Genomic DNA, 19110 nt, shown 5'->3' with positions numbered 1-19110 from the left:
TACTCACTTGATGTTGCCAAGCAAACAATAACTGTAACCCAAAAGGCAAAGAATGCTAACAGTGCAATGAACGTTATAAATGGCTGTAGAAACAATCCTGGAATACTCTGCAAACAATGTGCCGACTCTTCAAATAAATCGGCCAAAAACTCTATTCTCTTTGTCAGAGCACACACTAAAAGCAGCAAAATAACCTGTAAAGAAAAGACATATGACACTTATCAAATGAATACTGAATGTGTTACAGAAATGAATTATTTCCAGCTGCTATAAGAGCTGTATTACAGAAAAGAAATAAAAATTGTTTTAAAAAGCTAAAGTTATTTGAAATGACCAAAAATTTTCATCATTATTCTGAGTCAGATAAATACCACAATTAGCTTCCAACAATGAAAAATTCTGGTATCAATTTTCTGAACGCTACATCTTGGTATCTCAGTTAATCATCACTCCACGCGTGCGTGCATGTACACGCACACATAATTAACTCTATTATTCAGACTTAGTTAATACACTTCCCCTTGCTGCATTTTCTGATCTATTCCAGAAAAAGTGCACTCTGATCCAAGAAACTTGGGAGTGAATAAGAATGAACAGACATTGGATACTAGTTATTTTAACTAAAAACCAAAATAATCATAACATTTGTAATGATAGATGGGAAGGGGATGAAACCTGACACCATTATTGTAAAATTCGTGGTTGGTTTGTGGGGTTGAAGGGACCAGACTACAAAGGCCATTGGTCCCTTTTTCCACAATCATGAAAGACCCACAAGAAACAAAAACAGCAATGGAGATGATGAGAGACAGCACAGAACAAGAAAGACATAGACAAAGACCAGAAAAGAGGAATTAAAAACACGCAGAGTGTTACAGTGACTGGCCGACTGTGGAAAAAAAAAAAAAAAGAGGAGACAAACCCTCAGCTCAAGTGATACAAGCCCCCTACTCGAATAAAACTCAAAATGAAGCCTGCCATTGCAGTGCCATCTGTTAACAGTGCAGGGAGCGTATCAGGCAGTGCTAAGGTCTGCCCAAGCGCAGTTAAAAGTGGACAGGCCAACAAGATATGGACCACTGTCAACACTGAACCACAGCGACAGAGAAGTGGGTCCTCATGGCGCAATAAATACCCATGCATCAGCCAGGTGTGGCCAATGCGTAGCCAGCAGAGGACAACAGAGTCCTTGTGAGAGGCCCGCAAGGAGGAGCACCACACACCGTTAGTCTCCTTGATGACCTGAAGTTTGTTGGGTAAAGGCCGTGTGCGCCATTCATCACCCCAGGTGCCAAGGACCTTCTGCCGCAAAACTGACTGGAGATCACACTCCGAAAGGCCAATCTCCAGGGCCGGTGCACTCATAGCCTATTTGGCCAGTGTATCAACACGTTCATTATCCGGGATGCCGACATGACCTGGGATCCAAACAAAGACCACAAAGCAGCAGCAGCGGGCAAGAGTATGGATGGACTCTTGGATAGCCATCACCGGATGAGAGCGAGGAAAACACTGGTCGATAGCTCATAAATCGCTCAGAGAGTCACTACAGATAACAAAGGTTTCACCTGAGCAGGAGCGGTTATACTCTAGGGCGCGAGAGATGGCAACGAGGTCTGTAGTGTAAACACTGCAGCCATCCAGCAATGAGCATTGTTCATATTGTTCCCCAAGAGTAAAAGCAAACCAAACTCGACCAGAAACCACTGAACTGTCAGTATAGACCACATCAGATCCGTGAAATGCAGTAAGAATGGAGAGACAGCGGCGGCGGAGGGTCTCAGGAGGGACTGAGTTCTTCGGGCCCTGTGCCAAATCCAGCTGAAGGCATGAGCAGGACACATACCACAGGGGTGTACATATATGGGCCCAGAAAAGAGGTGGAAGAGGGTAAAACTCAAGCCCAGAGAGAAGAGCCTGGATGCGTACACCCTGACTGGGGCCGCCATTCTTGAAGATGGACGACCGAGTTGGGTAACATGAGATGGTAATGTGGATGCCCGGGCAAGCTACAAACATGTGCAGCATAAGTGGCCAGTAGCCGTTGGTGTTGGATCCACAATGGAGGGACACCAGCCTCCACAAGCATGCCATTTACAGGGCTTGTGCGGAAATGTCCAGTTGTGAGTCAGAACCTGCAGTAAAATATGGGGTTAAGCAACTGCAACACGGAGGGCAATGCCGAACTGTAAGCCAGGTTCCCATAATTGAGATGGGACTGAATCCACGCCCGATACAGTCATAGAAGGCACCGATTGGCACCCCAGCTGGTGTGACTCAAGCAACCAAGAGCGTTAAGATGGCGCCAGCACGTTTGTTTAAGCTGCCAAATATGAGGGAACCAAGTCAACCAGGCATCAAAAAGCAATCCCAAAAACCAATGCCATCAAGATAAAGCCGTGGCTCATGGTGAACAGTGTGATGCCGGCAGAAACGCATGACGCAAGTCTGGGCAGCCAAAAACTGGAAGCCACGCGATAGGGCCCAAGACTGCAACTTGCGAATAGTGCTCTGCAGCTGCCATTCAGCAACCACAATGCCAGTGGAGCTATAGTACAGGCAAAAGTCATCAGCACACAAAGAAGCCAATACACATGTTCCCACAGCTGCAGCTAGGCCATTGATAGCAACTAAAGAGACATACACTCAAGACAGGGCCTTGTGGGACCCCATTCTCCTGGACTCTAGAGGAACTAGGGGAGGGACCAACTTGCATGTGGAAGGAACGAAGTGACAGAAAAGTTTGAATAAAAATCGGGAGTGGGCCCAGAAGACCCACTCATGAAGTGTGGTGAGTATGTGATGTCGCCATGTTGTATCATATGCCTTCCGCATGTCAAAAAAGACAGTAACTGGATGCTGTCGGCAGGCAAATGCCGTACGGATGGCAGACTTCAGGCAGACCAGATTATCGGTGACAGAGTGGCCCTTATGGAACCCTCCCTGGGACGGAGACAGAAGGCCCTGAGACTCAAGTAGCCAACTCAACCTCCGGCTCACCACATGTTTAAACATCTTGCATGGAATGTTGGTGAGGCTAATGGGGCAGAAAGTGTCCACCTCCAGTGTGTTCTTGGCAGGTTTCAACATGGGGATGATGATGCTTTCCCACCATTGTGATCGGAACTCACCTTCAACCCAGGTATGGTTGGAAAGGTCTAGGAGGCGTCGCTGGCAGTACACTGAGAGGTGTTTGAGCATCTGATAGCAGATGTGATCCAGCCCAGGAGCCATACAGGGCAAGCGGCTATGGCACTTTGGAATCCCCACTCACTGAATGGAGTATTGTATGATTTGGGGTGGTGCCTATGGAATAAAAGGCTCCAACGTTCCAACCACTCTTTCAGGGAGCGGGAGGCCAGCGGGTAATTCATAGAAGTCGAACTCTGACCATAATGTGCCACTAAGAGTTCTGCAATCGTGTTGAGTCAGTACAGACTGCTCCATTCAGGGAAAGCCCAGGTACACTGATGGGGATCCAATAGCCATAGAGTCGCCTATCTTGGCCCAAACCTGCGATGGGGAGGGATGGATGACAATGGTGAAGACATACCTTTCCCAGTACTCCTGCTTCTGTTGGCGAATAAGGCATTGGGCTCAGGCACGGAGCCGCTTAAATTCAATGAGATGGTCCAGTGACCGGTGTCGCTTATGACGTTGGAGGGTCCTCCTGTGATTACAAATTGCCTCAGCGATCTCTGGTGACCACTAAGGCACAGTCCTCTGCCGAGGGGACCCAGAAGAACAGGGAATTGCAGATTCCGCTGCAAAAATGATGCCGGTGGTGACCGTGTGAACCACTACATCAATGTCATCATGAGAAAGAGGCTCAATAGTGACAAAGGAGGCAAACGAGTCCCAATCAGCCGTATTCAAAGCCCATCTGGGGAGGCGCCTAGAAGAGTGATGCTGTGGCAGTGACAGAAAGATCGGAAAGTGGTCACTACCACACAAGTCATCATGCACACTCCATTGGACAGAGGGTAGAAGGCCAGGGTTGCTGACCGAAAGGTCGATGGCTCAGTACGCGTCATGCGCCACACTGAAATGTGTGGTGGCACCATTATTTAAGAGAGAAAGGTCGAGCTGTGTCAACACTTGCTCAACGACAGTGCCTCAGCCTGTTGGCACCAATGCACCCCACAAAGGGTTATGGGTGTTAAAGTCGCCCTGTAACAGAAAAGGTGGCAGCAGTTGGGCTATCAGCGCAGCGAATACATGCTGTGGGACATCACTATCCAGTGGAAGATAAAGACTGCAGACAGTAACAGCCTGAGGCATCCACACCCTAACAGCGACAGCCTCTAAAGGTTTTTGAAGAGGGACATATTTGCTTAAAGAGAGTTAAGGACATAGATGCAGACTCCACCAGATACCCTCTCATAAGCTGCCTGATTCTTATAATAACCCTGATAGCCACGGAGGTCGGGGGTTCGCATCGCCGGATACCAAGTTTCGTGGAGAGCAATGGAGAAGAAAGGGTGAAGGCTGCAAGTTGGCAGAGCTCAGCAAGGTGGTGGAAAAAACCGCCACAATTCCACTGGAGGATGACATCATTATTAGGCTGAAAAGACAGGAAGTGCCTCTGGGTCACCTGCTGCCACTCATTGAGGACCTGTGCGAGCGACATCCATTGTGTCTGAGGGTCCAGCGAGATCTAGGTCCACAGCAGACACCAGAATCTCCACCTCATCCTCAGACGCAGAACTTGTAGGGAGCAGTGGTATGGGTGCCACCACAAGGTTGGGATTCTTGGGTGCCATCTTCCTTTTTGGTTTCTCCCACTGTTCCTTCAGTGGTCCTGGCTGGGAGAGCTTCACTGGGTCAGTGTCAGTTACCTGTGGTTGCTTCAGCCACTGGCGGGCGTCTGCTTTTCCACTGGTTGGAACCTGGGAAGGGCGTGACCCAAGGGACCCCTTCCTAGTGAGAGGAGCTGAAGAAGTCTTACGCTTCTCCAGCTAAGAAGTGGGAACTGATGTCCCTGATGGTTGGGGGGAGGGAGGTTGCTCCCAAAGTAGATGGTGCAGGAGCAACAGGGAGGGAAGTGCTCCCCACCATCAAGGGGGCATGTGGAGTCTGACGGCTCTGAGAGCCAACTGTATGTGGTGAAACGGGAAAGGGTTGAATTGTTGTCATAGTGGCGGCATAGGTTGATGCCATATGCACAGGATGGAACCTCTCTTATTTTCACTTAGCCTCAGCGTAGGTCAGTTGGCCCAGGGTCTTATATTCCATGATTTTCCTCTCTTTCTGTAAAATCCTGCAGTCTGGCGAGGAAGGGGACTGATGCTCTCCGCAGTTGACAGAGATGGGAGGCGGGGCACATGGAGTATTGGGATGTGATGGGCGTCCGCAATTTCAACATGTGAGGCTGGAAGTATAGTGGGAACACATATGGTCGAACTTCCAGCACTTAAAGCACTGCACCAGGGGAGGGATATTGGGCTTGACGTCACAGCAGTAGACCATCACCTTGACCTTCTCAGGCAATGTATTACCCTTGAAGGCCAAGATGAAGGCACCGGTAACAACCTGATTATACCTCGGACCCCAATGCACCCGCCGGACAAAACGAACACCTCTCTGCTCCAAATTGGCAAGCAGCTAGTCATCATACTGCAAAAGAAGGTCCCTGTAGAATATAATGCCCTGGACCATATTTAAGCTCTTATGGGGCATGATGGGAACAGAAACATCCCCCAACCTGTCACAAGCAAGTAATGCCCAAGACTAGGCAGAGGATGCTGTTTTTATCAAAACTGCCCACGAGTGCATTTTGGACAAGCCCTCCACCTCCCCAAACTTGTCCTCTAAATGCTCTACAAAGAACTGAGGCTTCATCGTCTTGAAAGACTCCCCATCAGCTCTTGTACAAACTAGGAAATGGGGCAAATAAGTTTCGTTGCCATCCTTTGCCTTTTGCCCCTCCCAAGGTGTCGCCAAGGAGGGGAACGATTTGGGGTCATACTTTTGTGCATTGAAGTGAGCCCTCGATCGCTTAGAAACTGCTGGCAGCTGGCCACCAGCAAGAGAAGATGTGTCATGCTTCATTGAGTGTCATTCGTCCTGATGTCACCCACTCCGACCAAGGGCCCTTCCCACAGGCACCACCCAGTCGCAGGAAGGGCCACCTGGAAGGATGGCCATTACTGGGAGTCCCGATGACCCAGGGAGATAGGCATCTACTCCTTCGCATATGTGAGGAGTTAACGGCACAGGCATCAGCAGAGCGATCCCTTTGTTGTCAGAGGGCTACAACCAACAGGGTACATGGTGGCCTACCACAATGGACTGGATGCTGAGCTGGATATCAGGCGCAAAGAAGTCTATGGTAATCGTCAGCGCAGAAAGCGGCACAGCATAGTGCCTGGCAGAAAGCGACACTCCACAGTGCATGGCAGAAATCACACCCAGGAACGTATCCTCGTCCAAGAGATGGAGAATGAGCGGGACTGCAATGCGACAATGAGAAAGGAGGCAAAAGATCTCAATGCACGATGGACACGATGCACCATGTAAGGCGCCCTTCCCCAATTGGCTTGCTCTTCGAAAAAATTTGGAAGTATGTAAGTCAAACCCTACAGGGGACCGTCACATGAAGGCTGAAATGTGTGAGACTCCTTTTAGTCACCTCTTATGACAGGCAGGAATACCGAGGGGCCTATTCTTACCCCCGGACCCGCAGGGGGCAGGGGGGGAGGGAGGGGGGGGGGATGTGGGGGTAATTCTTGTTTGAAACAAATGTACATTTACTCAGCTGCATTAACAATGGTGATTTTTGTTTTAATTCTAATGCTCAAGAAAAGGATTGTAAATGACATAGCCTATTGAAATTAATGTAATGGTGTTGTGTTTTAAACTGAAGACTAAATTTTATTATAATGAATCATGTAAATTTCAAAAATCTTGAGCAGTCGAGATTCAATCACGACAGGCATGTTCTCCCCTTGTAAATAAGAACTATAACTCAAATTGTTAGTGATTAGTTGTTTCTAAAAGGTACTTTAAGGTGATATTCCTTGTCTCCACTGATCAGTCAAAGCAGTACTGAAGGGTACTAAGTATTCATTCTCATGAAGCAGATCCTGAAAACTGCTGATAGGAAAAAGGAATTGGAAATCTTATTTTGATCCTACGATTTTATCTCAATAATTAACTTTCGAGCACATATGGATAAAGACAGTAGGACCCTAATTGATGTTTTCTTTGTTTTTTTTCTTTCAAGAAAATAACTGTTTAACCAATAACAAAAGTTGTCTCTGATCATGATGCACAGTAAGTTAGAATAAATAACGTAGTGCCTTACAGTATGGATACTCCTCAATGGAAATCAGAATGACTCCTGGACAAATATTTTTAAGAATAATTTACAGGAGATGACCTGAGATGAAATTTAAAATGAAGCAAATGCCAACATAAAATTTAATCTATTCCATGAATAAATTCATAGCAGTAAAAAACTATGGATCACTAGAAGGATTAAAGTATCTTGTGAAAGAAGAAGGGAAATGTATCTTTTGGCAAGAATAAGTAAGGATCCTGCAGTAGTTGCACACTACAAAAACTACTCTAAATTACTAAGAAACATTATTTAAAAATCAAGGAATGTGAACAGACTGTCGGAAATCAGTAGTTCCAACAACAGACTGAAGGCTGTAGGAAATGTATTGAAACAACAGGTACGACAAATAGCCACACAACAACTTAACTTCACTATTGAACTGAACTGAAGGGCTACAAATAATGAGTCACCGGGAGGAAATGTATTTAATAATTATTTCTTAAATATAGTAGACAGCATAGGGGAACACAGTTCAACAGAAAAATTACAGCAGTATGTTGAAAAATAACACTCATAAAATTCAGTCATATGAATGTATCATTAACTTCTTCCGAATGAAGAAAACTATACAGTCTCTCAAAAGAAAAGCTCATCTGGTTTTGATGGTGTTTCCTATAGAGTACTAAAGAATATAATAAACCCAATCATATCTGAAATATGTAATGGATCACTAACTCTCTACAGAGAGACTGAAATATGCCACTGTTAAACCCCAAAAGTGATAAGAAAGATGTCAATAGCTAACAACCTATTTCACTGCTGACATCATTTTCCAAAATTTTTGAGAAGGTGATGCATTCTAGAATAGAATCTCACCTTAGTAACAATAATATCCTCAAAAAATGAGTGTTTGGGTTTCAGAAGAGTTGCTCTGCTGATAATGTCAGTTACATGTTCACTCAGAAGATTTTATAAGCATTAAATAATAAAATAGTGCCAGTTGGCATTTTCTGTAACCTATCTAGGGCATTTGACTGTGTGAATAAATAGAAGTTTATGGGATTGATGGTATACCCAACCAATGGACTACGACATGTAGCACCAAAAGAATGCACAAAGTTGTACTTAGTAATTCAACCACTATCCACTAACAGGCATGAAAAATGCAACACTTCAACTTCTGACAAAAACTGAAATTTATGACACATTTATGACACTAATCCATTATCTTATGATGGAATTTTGTGGTATGGTCCCATCTAAATGTCCAACAATGAAAAAAGAAAGAAGATTTTAAACAAATTAAGCCACAGATCCACACTTCGCGGAAATTTTGAGAAACTGCATAAAGGTAAATGCACTTCTGTTTTGATGTTATACACTTCACAATTTACTTCACAGACCTCCGAGACAATCTCGGCTACCTCTGTTCACATTTCCAAAAATGTGTAATGTCACCTCTTGCACCAAAGGTGGCATTCAACCTTCCAAGCATGCTCTGAGTTAAGGTGGTATTGTCCTGTTGATGAATCATATCCTATTCTTCTAGGAGGGCACTCCTTAGGTCTTGTAGGGTCTCTGGGTAGTGCTGATGGGCTCTTATCCCCAGCTGATCCAAATGTGCACAATTGGATTCAAATCAGGGCTTTGAGCAGGCCAATCCACAGCATGAATCCGTGTTTCATCCAAGAACTCCTGCATAATTCTCACAACATGTGGTCATGCATTAGTGTAAAATCGTCACCAATATATGGAGAGAAAGGCACAACATGCTCCAAGAGGATTTCCTCCACTTACCGGTATATGGTAAGGCTCCCATGCTCCACGAAGCCTAAACCTGTCCTTGCAGCTGTATTGATTCCTGCTCACACCATCACAGAACCATCCGGAAAAAGACATCTGGATGAGAATTTGCAAGGGGAATGCCTTTCCCTGACCTTCTCCAGACTCTCTCTCTTCCATGAGATGATCAGAGGCCAAATCATAACTCATTGGTGAACAAGACTTGATGCCACTGTTTTACTGTCCATCCAAGATGTTCCCTTGTGAAACATGGTCAAGCTGTGCAATGCTCTCTAGTGAGTTCTGGACATATAACTGGTCATCTGGACTGAGTATTGGAAAAAGCCAATCTTCTCTCACTAATCCCTGGCGTAGTCCATTTCGTCCTTCAATAGTGGTAGTGTGACGGTTGCAGAGAACTTGAAGTTGTAAGAAGTGCCATCTTTCTTCGATGTTGCTCTTCTCGACCTATTCCTGGTCTCCTTGTGAAGCATCCAGTTTTCCCATACCTTCGTACAGTTTAGAAATCATGGAAGGTTTAGTCCTCAACACTTCTGCTACATATGCATGCTGCAGCCATCTTCCACCAAAGCAACAGCTTTCACAGCTTGTTTACTACAAAAAGCTGATTATGACAATCAAAAATGGTTCAAATGGCTCTGAGCACCATGGGACTTAACATCCGAGGTCATCAGTCCCCTAGAACTTGGAACTACTTAAACCTAACTACCCAAAGGACATCACACACATCCATGCCCGAGGCAGAATTCGAACCTGCGATCGTAGTGGTCACGCGGGTCCAGACTGAAGCGCCTAGAAGCGATCGGCCACAGCAGCCGGCTACAAAAATCACAGAAAGTTCCTGCAAACACGGGTGACTGAATGGGGAACAATTCAGGGTACAACAGTAAGTGTTACAAGAGGGGGAAAACATTATTTGCTCACATTCAGTGATGTGTTTTCCAGGTAGTATGGAAAACAACAATTGAGGCTAGTGCAATAAACAAACACTTCATTGTTTGCTCACAATATAATGCCAATAACATACCATGTCTCAAAAAATTGATTGAAGTGCTTCACTTTGATTAAATAGACAATTACACAATGATTATACCTCATTTATTGGGTGTTACATTTTTTGTGCCAGTCAATGTTGTTTGGGGACCCATCTGTGACTGGGAAGAAATTACGTATGGGGTTCCCCAAGACTCAATCTTCGGTCTGCTATTGTTCCTTATACATATAAATATTGTATATTGCTATTGTTCCTTATACATATAAATACCCCCCATGAACCATGGACCTTGCCGTTGGTGGGGAGGCTTGCGTGCCTCAGCGATACAGATGGCAGTACCATAGGTGCAACCACAACGGAGGGGTATCTGTTGAGAGGCCAGACAAACATGTGGTTCCTGAAGAGGGGCAGCAGCCTTTTTAGTAGTTGCAGGGGCAACAGTCTGGATGATCGACTGATCTGGCCTCGTAACATTAACCAAAACGGCCTTGCTGTGCTGGTACTGCGAACGGCTGAAAGCAAGGGGAAACCACAGCCATAATTTTTCCCGAGGACATGCAGCTTTACTGTATGATTAAATGATGATGATGTCCTCTTGGGTAAAATATTCCGGAGGTAAAATAGTCCACCATTCGGATCTCCGGGCGGGGACTACTCAAGAGGACGTCGTTATCAGGAGAAAGAAAACTGGCGTTCTACGAATCGGAGCGTGGAATGTGAGATCCCTTAATCGGGCAGGTAGGTTAGAAAATTTAAAAAGGGAAATGGATAGGTTAAAGTTAGATATAGTGGGAACTAGTGAAGTTCGGTGGCAGGAGGAACAAGACTTTTGGTCAGGTGATTACAGGGTTATAAATACAAAATCAAATAGGGGTAATGCAGGAGTAGGTTTAATAATGAATAAAAAAATAGGAGTGCGGGTTAGCTACTACAAACAGCATAGTGAATGCATTATTGCGGCCAAGATACACACAAAGCCCATGCCTACTACAGTAGTACAAGTTTATATGCCAACTAGCTCTGCAGATGACGAAGAAATTGATGAAATGTATGATGAGATAAAAGAAATTATTCAGGTAGTGAAGGGAGATGAAAATTTAATAGTCATGGGTGATAGGAATTCAAGAGTAGGAAAAGGGAGAGAAGGAAACATAGTAGGTGAATATGGATTGGGGCTAAGAAATGAAAGAGGAAGCCGCCTGGTAGAATTTTGCGCAGAGCATAACTTAATCATAGCCAAAACTTGGTTCAAGAATCATGAAAGAAGGTTGTATACATGGAAGAATCCTGGAGGTACTAAAAGGTATCAGATAGATTATATAATGGTAAGACAGAGATTTAGGAACCAGGTTTCAAATTGTAGGAAATTTCCAGGGGCAGATGTGGACTCTGACCACAATCTATTGGTTATGAACTGTAGATTAAAACTGAAGAAACTGCAAAAAGGTGGGAATTTGAGGAGATGGGACCTGGATACACTGAAAGAACCAGAGGTTGTAGAGAATTTCAGGAAGAGCATAAAGGAACAATTGACAAGAATGGGGGAAAGAAATACAGTAGAAGAAGAATGTATAGCTTTGAGGGAGATGAAGTGGTGAAGGCAGCAGAGGATCAAGTAGGTAAAAAGACGAGGGCTAGTAGAAATCCTTGGGTGACAGAAGAAATATTGAATTTAATTGATGAAAGGAGAAAATATAAAAATGCAGTAAATGAAGCAGGCAAAAAGGAATACAAACGTCTCAAAAATGAGATCGACAGAAAGTGCAAAATGGCTAAGCAGGGATGGCTAGAGGACAAATGTAAGGATGTAGAGGTTTATCTCACTAGGGGTAAGATAGATACTGCCTACAGGAAAATTAAAGAGACCTTTGGAGAGAAGAGAACCACTTGTATGAATATCAGGAGCTTAGATGGAAACCCAGGTCTAAGCAAAGAAGGGAAAGCAGAAAGGTGGAAGGCGTATTATAGAGGGTCTATACAAAGACGATGTACTTGAGGACAATATTATGAAAATGGAAGAGGATGTAGATGAAGACGAAATGGGAGATAAGATACTGCGTGAAGAGTTTGACAGAGCACTGAAAGACCCGAGTCGAAACAAGGCCCCGGGAGTAGACAACATTCCATTAGAACTACTGATGGCCTTGGGAGAGCCAGTCATGACAGAACTCTACCATCTGGTGAGCAAGATGTATGAGACAGGCGAAATACCCTCAGACTTCAAGAAGAATATAATAATTCCAATCTCAAAATGGCTCTGAGCACTATGGGACTCAACTGCTGAGGTCATTAGTCCCCTAGAACTTAGAACTAGTTAAACCTAATTAACCTAAGGACATCACAAACATCCATGCCCGAGGCAGGATTCGAACCCCCGACCGTAGCGGTCCTGCGGTTCCAGACTGCAGCGCCTTTAACCACACGGCCACTTCGGCCGGCAATTCCAATCTCAAAGAAAGCAGGTGTTGACAGATGTGAAAATTACCGAACTATCAATTTAATAAGTCACAGCTGCAAAATACTAACGCGAATTCTTTACAGACGAATGGAAAAACTGGTAGAAGTGGACCTCGGGGAAGATCAGTTTGGATTCCGTAGAAATGTTGGAACACGTGAGGCAATACTAACCTTACGACTTATCTTAGAAGAAAGATTAAGAAAAGGCAAACCTACGTTTCTAGCATTTGTAGACTTAGAGAAAGCTTTTGACAATGTTAACTGGAATACTCTCTTTCAAATTCTGAAGGTGGCAGGTATAAAACACAGGGAGCGAAAGGCTATTTACAATTTGTACAGAAATCAGATGGCAGTTATAAGAGTCGAGGGGCATGAAAGGGAAGCAGTGGTTGGGAAAGGAGTGAGACAGGGTTGTAGCCTCTCCCCGATGTTATTCAATCTGTATATTGAGCAAGCAGTAAAGGAAACAAAAGAAAAATTCGGAGTAGGTATTAAAATTCATGGAGAAGAAGTAAAAACTTTGAGGTTCGCCGATGACATTGTAATTCTGTCAGAGACAGCAAAGGACTTGGAAGAGCAGTTGAACGGAATGGACAGTGTCTTGAAAGGAGGATATAAGATGAACATCAACAAAAGCAAAACGAGGATAATGGAATGTAGTCAAATTAAATCGGGTGATGCTGAGGGAATTAGATTAGGAAATGAGACACTTAAAGTAGTAAAGGAGTTTTGCTATTTAGGGAGTAAAATAACTGATGATGGTCGAAGTAGAGAGGATATAAAATGTAGACTGGCAATGGCAAGGAAATCGTTTCTGAAGAAGAGAAATTTGTTAACATCCAGTATTGATTTAAGTGTCAGGAAGTCATTTCTGAAAGTATTCGTATGGAGTGTAGCCATGTATGGAAGTGAAACATGGACGATAAATAGTTTGGACAAGAAGAGAATAGAAGCTTTCGAAATGTGGTGCTACAGAAGAATGCTGAAGATAAGGTGGGTAGATCACGTAACTAATGAGGAGGTATTGAATAGGATTGGGGAGAAGAGAAGTTTGTGGCACAACTTGACTAGAAGAAGGGATCGGTTGATAGGACATGTTCTGAGGCATCAAGGGATCACCAATTTAGTATTGGAGGGCAGCGTGGAGGGTAAAAATCATAGAGGGAGACCGAGAGATGAATACACTAAACAGATTCAGAAGGATGTAGGTTGCAGTAGGTACTGGGAGATGAAGAAGCTTGCACAGGATAGAGTAGCATGGAGAGCTGCATCAAACCAGTCTCAGGACTGAAGACCACAACAACAACAACAACATATAAATAATCTTCCATCTAATATACAAGTGCAATTAATTCACTAGTATTGTAACAATTCCAAGCATATATGCAGAAACAGAAGAAATGGTAAGCAACGTTCTTAAAAGTATCACTGACTGATTTTCTGTGAAAGGTCTCATCCTCAATTTTAAAAAGACACATCATATTCAGCTCTGCACATCTAGTGGTAATATACCAATGAGAAGTGTAACACATGGTAAGGAAATAATAATAGGGTGGAAACTTCAAAATTCTTGTGTGTCCATATTGATGAGAATTTAAATTGGAAAAAGTACATTTTGGAACTCCTAAAGCAACTTAGTTCAGCCACATTTGCACTTAAGACTCATTGCAAATCTTGGGGAGAGGCATATCAGTAAGTTGAAATATTCTGCATGTTTTCATTCAATAATGTCATATAGAATAATGTTCTGAGGAAACTCATGTTTAAGAAAGAAAGTCTTCATTGCACAAAAATGTGCTGTAAGAATAAACATGGTGTTCACCCACAATCATCTTACACACACCTGTTTAAGGATCTGTAAACTGGTTTCACAGGGTATTTTTTCCCCTCTTGAGGTTTGTTGTAAATAACTCACTACAGCTCAAAAGGAACAATTAAGTACATATTAACAATACGAGAAGGAACAATGACATTCCCTACTCCACATTAAGTTTGTAGTTAGCGCAACAAGCAGTACAAAATGTTGCAACAGAAGTTCTAATCACTTACCCAGTGATATAAAATGTTTGAGAGACAGCAAAGCAAATTTTTAAACAAACTGAGGAAGTTTCTCCTTGACAACTCCTCCAGTCTGTAGAAGAATTTCCATTACTGTAATGTGTAATAGTTGGTGGTTAGGAATTAATCAAATCTGTATGTCTTTTTTCTTTTAGTAAAAAAAACTTAGAAGTGTTCAGAATGTAGCCTTAAGTATAAATTAATTTCTGTTATGAATATAAAATTAGTTCTTCCACATCATTACGATCTATCATGCAAAATGATCCATGGTCCATTGAAAACGTAACAAAGTAATTGAGATAATTTGGACAGCATGCAATACAAATGAAACAGTACGATGGAGTTACAATCTTGCTGTCAAAGGCTGAAAATCACAGAAGTGTCCTGTTACTGGATAGTGTGGATTGTTGCAGACAGTGCTGATACCATCAGGCGCATTTTCAATGCACAAATAAAAAATAAAAAAAAACCTGCCATCACTGTCATTAAAACAGTAAAGCCTGATAAGATAAAGATCATTCATTAATGGCGAAAATAATACAGGAATCCAAAACCTGCATATGAAGTGTCTTAAAAATAATTTTACTCAAGTGTATGTGATCTACTAAAACTTACAAACAGTGTGTTTCAAGCCTGCAGTAATTTGTCGCAGAAAGATATAGGGTTAAGGTCGAAAACAGTTTATCCGATAACTTCTGGAAGAGCATTATGTCTACATGACAAAACATTACATCACAGAATAAAATTATCTTATAGTTTCAAGAAGCATCATAACTGAGTATGTAACTTCACATTCAAGGATTAGACCCATTCTCTTCATCAGAAGATGATTGACTGTTGAGGCTAATGCTTGCCTCTTACACAGTGCTTACTACAGATGGAGCGACGTCACCCAAGGAGGCGATATCTGCACTTGGGCAACATTATGTTCCACTGCTGATGACTTTTCAAAAGTTTCTGAACTTGTGCTGTTTATGTTCAGTGGAGTCCTTAGACACTAGGCATACTGTCTGCCCTACATTATTTTTGTCACTTTCACAAGGCATGTTGTATACACTGAGTACTCTCAAGCCAAAACTGTCTTTCACTAAATACTGTATTTTTTTTCACAATTTTTGGCAGAGGGCGAAACATTGGTATAATGTAATATTTGCTTGGTAGGAATCCTCTCTTGCTTGAGGTGCCTCCTTAGAATGAAAGGAGTGTTGTGGATATATCTGTTTTTCATGGCTGAATGGGTTTTCACCCTCCTTTAAGATTGAATGCTGATCTAATCTGGATTTCGTGCCATTTACTTCTGTTATACCTGAACACAGTGTTTTAAAAGTATTAATTCAGATGCCAGGTGATCTGAAATTGGCTGAGCTCTTCACACTGACACATTTGGGACTAAATTATTGTGTGATAAATGGTGGGAACTGGATTCATTTAGGTAATTTGTGTGTGTGTGTGTGTGTGTGTGTGTGTGTGTGTGTGTGTGTGTGTGTGTGTGTGTGTGTATTTCACTAACAATCATCATCAAAATCTATAACTGTTTGTGCTTATTGTAAAAACACCAAGAAAACTGCTGCTTTCACAGTTACATCACACAGCTACTGTTTATTTTCTACTGACACGACAGATACATGTCACAGTAAAACAGTTTTCTACATATGTAACAAAAGAGACCTCTTCAAAATGAAAAAAGCTACTTCACCTGCAACTAAAAGGTGTGCTCAAATGTAGATAAGCAGCTAAGTTGTAGGATTAGTAATTAATTAGGTTATTTTTTTAAATATCTAGAGATTCCCAATTTCTTGTGTTATGTATGCAATAACAAGGTCAGATATGTCTGCAATAATAAGGTCAGATGTTACTGGAAGATGTTTTTCCTAAAACTCATGGAAACCATTACTGGGAAGTTTAAGAATTTTAATGTTTGAGTTATGATTTACCTTTTACTTATTTATTTCATTTTGTGTGACTTTTTACCATGTTTAAGAAGGAAAAGAAGGAAAAGCACAAAGAGGTCTGGTCTCAAAGGATTTCTTATTTTGTGCTTTATATACCTTCCTAATAATGAAGGGTCAAGTGTGACACTGCAGGTTTTCGACGTAACCAAAAGTATGCTCAGTGTGGGGTAACACACTGCAGCTTTGCTTCATGTCTTATGCTACCACACTCGGAAGGAAAAATTATGATCTGTATGATTAATGGAAAATCTCATATAAAGATGTGAAACAAATACTAACAAAGAGATAGAGGGGCTGGCCAGTACTTACCTCAGCTCAGTACAGCCGATAGATACACAAAAAACAGAACCGAACATTTACGTTCCTAGCTTTCGGAACAAATGTTCCTTCATCAGGAAGGAGAGAGGGGAAAGAAAGGGAAGAAGGGAAAGTGGATTCAGTTACTCACAACCCAGGTTATGAAGCAACAGGGAAAGGAAAACAGGGAGGGTAGCAAGGATTGAGGCATGGTTGTCAGGGGGAAGCCAAAGATATTCTACTGTAAGTACTGTGCCAGCTTCAAACCAAAGAGGATGCATACAGAAGTAAAGAGGTATACAGTATAAAGATAAACGCAACTATGTAGGATGAAAAGATGTGTGAATGGCTAAAGACGAAAGGGAAAGAGGAGAAGACTGAAGAGTAAATGGGAGTGAGGTGGTTTAACGTAGGTTCAGTCCAGGGGGATGGCGGGATGAAAGGATGTGTTGGAGTGCAAGTTCCCATCTCCGCAGTTCAGAGGGACTGATGTTGGGTGGGAGAAGCCAAATGGCACATACGGTGTAGCAGGTTCCTAGGTCCCTAGAATTATGCTGGAGGGCATGCTCTGCTACTGGGTATTGGACATCTCCTAGGCGGACAGTTCGTCTGTGTCCGTTCATGCGCTCAGCCAGTTTAGTTGTTGTCATACCGATGTAAAAGGCTGTGCAGTGCAGGCATGTCAGCTGATAAATGACATGTGTAGTTTCACGCGTGGCCCTGCCTTGAATTGTGTATGTTTTACCAGTAGCGGGGCTGGAGTAGGTGGTTGTGGGGGGATGCACGGGGCAGGTTTTGCAGCGGGGTCGGTTACAGGGGTAGGAACCGCTGGGTAGAGAAGGTAGTCTGGGAATATTGTAGGGTTTGACAAGGGTGTTACGGAGGTTAGGGGGGCGACGAAAGGCAACTCTGTGTGGTGTGGGGAGAATTTTGTCAAGAGATGATCTCATTTCAGGGGTTGACTTGAGAAAGTCATGTCCCTGGCGGAGTAATTTGTTGATGTATTCAAGGCCAGGATAATATTGGGTGACAAGGGGATGCTCCTGTGTGGTCTGGGGGTAGGAACATTGTTGTTGGACGGGGAGGAATGTATTGCTCGGGAGATTTGTTTGTGGACAAGGTCTGCAGGATAGTTGCGGGAGAGGAAAGCACTGGTCAAGTTATTGGTGTAATTGTTGAGGGATTCATCACTGGAGCAGATACGTTTGCCACGAATACCGAGGCTGTAGGGAAGGGAACATTTGATGTGGAATGGATGGCAGCTATCAAAGTGAAGGTACTGTTGTTTGTTTGTGGGTTTGATATGGACAGAGGTGTGGATGTGAGCTTCAACAAGATGAAGGTCAACATCCAGGAAGGTGGCTTGGGTTTTGGAGAAGGACCAGGTGAAATTCAGATTCGAAAAGGAGTTGAGGTTATGGAGGAAATTAAGGAGTGTTTCTTCACCATGAGTCCAGACCACAAAGATGTCATCTATAAACCTACACCACGCCAGGGGAAGCAGCTGTTGGATCTTCAGGAAAGCCGCCTCCATGCGGCCCATGAAGAGGTTAGCATAGGACGGAGCCATCCTGGTTCCCATGGCCATTCCCCTGATTTGTTTGTAGATCTGGCCTTCAAAAGTGAAGTAATTATGGGTTAGGATGAAGTTGGTAAGCGTGATAAGGAACGAGGTTTTCGGAAGATCTTCGGGTGGGTGTTGGGAGAGGTCCCTCACAAGGCCTCACAACGGCTTCCATAGACTTTGAGCCCCGTACTCCTATCTTCTACCTATTACCCAAAATCCACAAAGAGAACCATCCTGGCCGTCCCATTGTAGCAGGCTTCAAAGCCCCAACAGAACGTATCTCAGCTCTGGTAGACCAACACCTCCTACCTATCACCTGCACACTCCCATCCTACATCAAAGACACAAACCACTCCCTAGAATGCCTCAAAACCATTCCCACTCCTCTCCCACCTAAAACCTTTCTTGTCACCATAGATGCTACATCCCTTTACACAAACATCCCACATACCCATGATCTCTGCCCTTGAGCACTACCTCTCCCAACGCCCACCCGAAGATCTTCCGAAAACCTCGTTCCTTACCACGCTTACCAACTTCATCCTAACCCATAATTACTTCACTTTTGAAGGCCAGACCTACAAACAAATCAGGGGAACGGCCATGGGAACCAGGATGGCTCCGTCCTATGCTAACCTCTTCATGGGCCGCATGGAGGAGGCTTTCCTGAAGACCCAACAGCTGCTTCCCCTGGCCTGGT

General features: G+C 43.4%; 1 protein-coding gene across 2 annotated transcripts in view; it reads right to left on the bottom strand.

The window, feature by feature from the left end:
• LOC124608316 (choline transporter-like 1) overlaps positions 1-19110 on the bottom strand; it is a 176501-nt gene that overhangs the window by 54879 nt on the left and 102512 nt on the right. For both annotated transcript variants that reach the window (XM_047139977.1, XM_047139976.1), the window contains exon 9: positions 8-194. In XM_047139977.1, the coding sequence (XP_046995933.1) occupies positions 8-194 (187 nt within the window). The remainder of the gene's footprint in view (positions 1-7; positions 195-19110) is intronic.

This window comes from Schistocerca americana, chromosome 1 (assembly GCF_021461395.2).
Source record: "Schistocerca americana isolate TAMUIC-IGC-003095 chromosome 1, iqSchAmer2.1, whole genome shotgun sequence".
NCBI lineage: Eukaryota > Metazoa > Arthropoda > Insecta > Orthoptera > Acrididae > Schistocerca > Schistocerca americana.
This window is presented reverse-complemented; position numbering and strand designations above follow the sequence as displayed.